The sequence below is a fragment of the Apodemus sylvaticus genome, chromosome 23 (genome assembly GCF_947179515.1).
Source record: "Apodemus sylvaticus chromosome 23, mApoSyl1.1, whole genome shotgun sequence".
Taxonomy (NCBI): domain Eukaryota; kingdom Metazoa; phylum Chordata; class Mammalia; order Rodentia; family Muridae; genus Apodemus; species Apodemus sylvaticus.
Genome location: NC_067494.1, coordinates 54,762,151 through 54,765,381, shown reverse-complemented (window position 1 = coordinate 54,765,381; position 3,231 = coordinate 54,762,151). Strand labels below are relative to the sequence as shown.

At 38.5% G+C, this 3,231-nt stretch overlaps 1 protein-coding gene across 1 annotated transcript; it reads right to left on the bottom strand.

The window, feature by feature from the left end:
- Nucleotides 1-936, bottom strand: LOC127673779 (vomeronasal type-1 receptor 4-like). Its single transcript, XM_052169535.1, has one exon. The coding sequence runs from the start codon at nucleotides 934-936 to the stop codon at nucleotides 1-3; it is 936 nt and encodes a 311-aa protein (XP_052025495.1).
- Between the last annotated feature and the right edge of the window lie 2,295 nt (nucleotides 937-3,231).

Below are 3,231 nucleotides of genomic sequence, written 5' to 3'. Positions count from 1 at the left end.
TTATTGTAATTTTATGTTCCTCATCCAAGATAAACAGAATCTGGAAAGAATGATATCACGGCTCATGACAAAGGGGCATAAAGTAGGAAAGCCCATAGAAATGATAGCTGTGATATTAACTAGCCACCATTTAGGATTCTGAGAAAAGGTAATGCAGCCTTGTAAGATGGAAGAGACTGTATAAAAAGAGAGAAATGTGCACACTAGGACTAAAATGTTCTGGGTGGCTCTGGACTCAGGAGAGTTTCTGGGAGAAGCATGAGAACTGTGTATATGTTGAACTCTCTTCTTGTGTCCATACAGTATGACAATCATGGAACTGCTAGAAATGACCAGGACTACAGAAAGCAAAACTTCTGGAAACACCCAAAATACTACGTATAGTGATTCGACTATAGTATCACGACCTGGAAAAGAATAACAGAATTCAAGTTTCATTTTTTGTGTAATATTTTTGATCTTCCTACTGGTGGATGGATACATAGGGAAAATCATATTCACCATCATATGTAGGGCCCAGCAGAGTGAAATGAAAAAACCCATGAGTCTTCGAATTATGACTATGAAATCCTTCCACCAGGAGTTCCAGGGACTGATGGTGATAGCCTGGAAGACACTCACAAGACAGGTGGTGAAGGTAGACATACTCCTGCCAAGTCTGAGAATATATAAAATAACTTTGCATTCAATATCATTGAAGAACTCATTCCACTCAAAAGCTCCTGTTATCTGTAGCATTCCCTTAGAGAAAATGATCAAAGTGTTGGCTGTGAACACATGTATAAGTATCAAGTCTATTGTCTTTAACGTGCCTTCATTGTAGTAAAGGAGTAGATAGTGGAAAAGAAGAGAGAAGTTTCCCAGAATTCCAAGTACACTCTGAAGTGAGAGCACTATTCCTATTGCCACGTTCCTGTGCTCCATTTTGTCATCCATCACTTTTCTGTTTGAATCATTAAAAAACAAATGTTTCAGTTAAATCTTTCACTGAACATTCCTAAACTTGAATATGTGTGTGAGAGATTGCAAAGCTATTGTCTGCAGCATGGGAAGACTGTTTCAGAACAAATAATTTTATTATCATTAGTAACTTTCAGTGAGTTTTTTTTTATATATTTCTGATATTAGCTATCTGTCAGATGTAGCATTAGCGAAGATTTTTTCCTAATCTGTATGTTTCCATTTGATCCTATTGACAGTATCCTTTGTCTTACAGATGCTTTTCAGTTTTCAAACCAAATAACCCAATTAAAATGGGGTACAGAGATAAACAGAAAATTCTTAACAGTGTAAATGCAAATGTACAAGAAGCTCTTAAAGAAATGTTCAACATCCTTAGTCATCAGGGAAATGCAAATCAAAATAACCCTGAGATCCCACTTTACACCAATCAGAATGGCTAACATCAACAACTCAAGGGACAGCACATGCTGGTGATAATGTGGAACAAGGGGAACACCACTTCAATGCTGGTGGGATTACAAACAGGTACAACCACTCTGGAAATCATTATGTTGGTTTCTTTGAAAATTGGAAATACTCCTACCTGAAAACTCAGCTATTCCACTCTGAGGCATATACCCAAAAGATACTCCACCATACCACAAGGACACATGATCTAGTATGTTCATAGAAGCTTTATTTATAGTAGCTAGAAACTAGAAATAATCCAGATGTCCTTCAACCAAAGAATAGATACAATAAATGTGGCTAATTTCACAATGGAATATTATTCAGCCATTAAAAACAAGGACATTATGCAGTTTGCAGGCAAATGGATGAAACTAAAAAATGTCATTATGAGTGATGTAACACAGTCACCTCACAAAAGTTGCAGTCACAAAAGGACACTTACAGTATGTAGTCACTGATAAGTGAATATTATCCATAGAGTAAACATGATATATTTCACAGACCTGAAGAAGTTAAAAAAAAAAAAAAGGAGGAGCCAAGAGCAGATGCTCAAATCTCACTCAGGACAGAAAATAAAATAGTCATAGGAGGAAGGGAACTGGGTGGGAAAGGGAATGTAGGGTTCAGGATTAGGTGTGGGGAAAGACAGGAGAGAGGGCCAGAGGGATATGAGTTTGAATGGAACTCTGCATCTGCCTGGAATGCAGGTCTGGCAGGAGTCTCTAGGAAGCCCCAGAAACCTGGGATGGGCCAGAATTCCAGGAATCTATGCAAGTGACTTTAGCTGAAATGCCTAACAGTGGGGAAATGAAACCAGAAGAGGCCTCCACCTTGGTTGGTGGTCTGAGACATTTAAAGGTCCAGGTTGGTTGACTCTGTTGGTTTTCCTGTGCTTCTATCTCCTTTAGGGCCTGCAATCTTTCCCCCTACTCTAACATAAGAGCTCCTCCATCCCTAAGCTCAATCCACTGATTGGATGTGGGTGTCTTCATCTGTCTTAGTCAGCTGCTTGATGGAGCCTCTCAGAATACAGTTGTGCTAGACTTCTCTCTTCAATTATATCATAGTATAATTGTATAATCGTGTCAGGGATTGGTTCTTGCTTATAGTGTCATGTTGGGCCATTCTTTCAGTATCTACCTTATCTTTGTCCCTGCATTTCTTGTAGACCAGATAAATTTTGGGTTGAAAATTTTGTGTGTTGGTTGGTGTCCCTAGTGATCCCCGGGGTTCTTGACTAGTTACAGAAGGCAGTCTCCTTAGGTTCTATATACCCCATGCTGCGCATCATAGCTAAGATCACTCTTATTGATTCCTGGGTACCCACATCTGATCCTGAAACCATCCCCACTTCCTTCCCCCATTCACTCTCCCAGTCAGTTTCCTCCATCTACCTTTTTATAACTATTTTATTCCCGCTTCTAAGTTAAATTCAAACAACCTTGCTTGTGCCTTGAGTCTTGTTTAGCTTTTTTGGATTTCTGGAGTGTACATGGGTAACCTGTATTTTATGCTTATAAATACCCCTTTATAAGCCTGTCTTTTGGGACTGAGTCTCCTCACTCAGTATGATATTCTTAATTTCCATTCTTTTACATGTGAAATTTATGATATCTTTATTTTTAATAGCTGAGTAGTATTCCATTGTGTTTATGTACCACATTTTCTTTATACATTCTTCAGTTTAGGGACATATATGTTATTTCCAGTTTCTGGCTTCTATGAACATGGTTGAGCAAGTGTTACAAGTAGAATTTTCTAATCCAAGATACATGTATGTTGAAAGTGTACTGCCACAGGTAATACAGAATGATGACC

Bases quoted from the DNA above. Each gene is read 5' to 3' on its own strand.
- LOC127673779 (XM_052169535.1), bottom strand. From the start codon at position 936: ATGGATGACAAAATGGAGCACAGGAACGTGGCAATAGGAATAGTGCTC.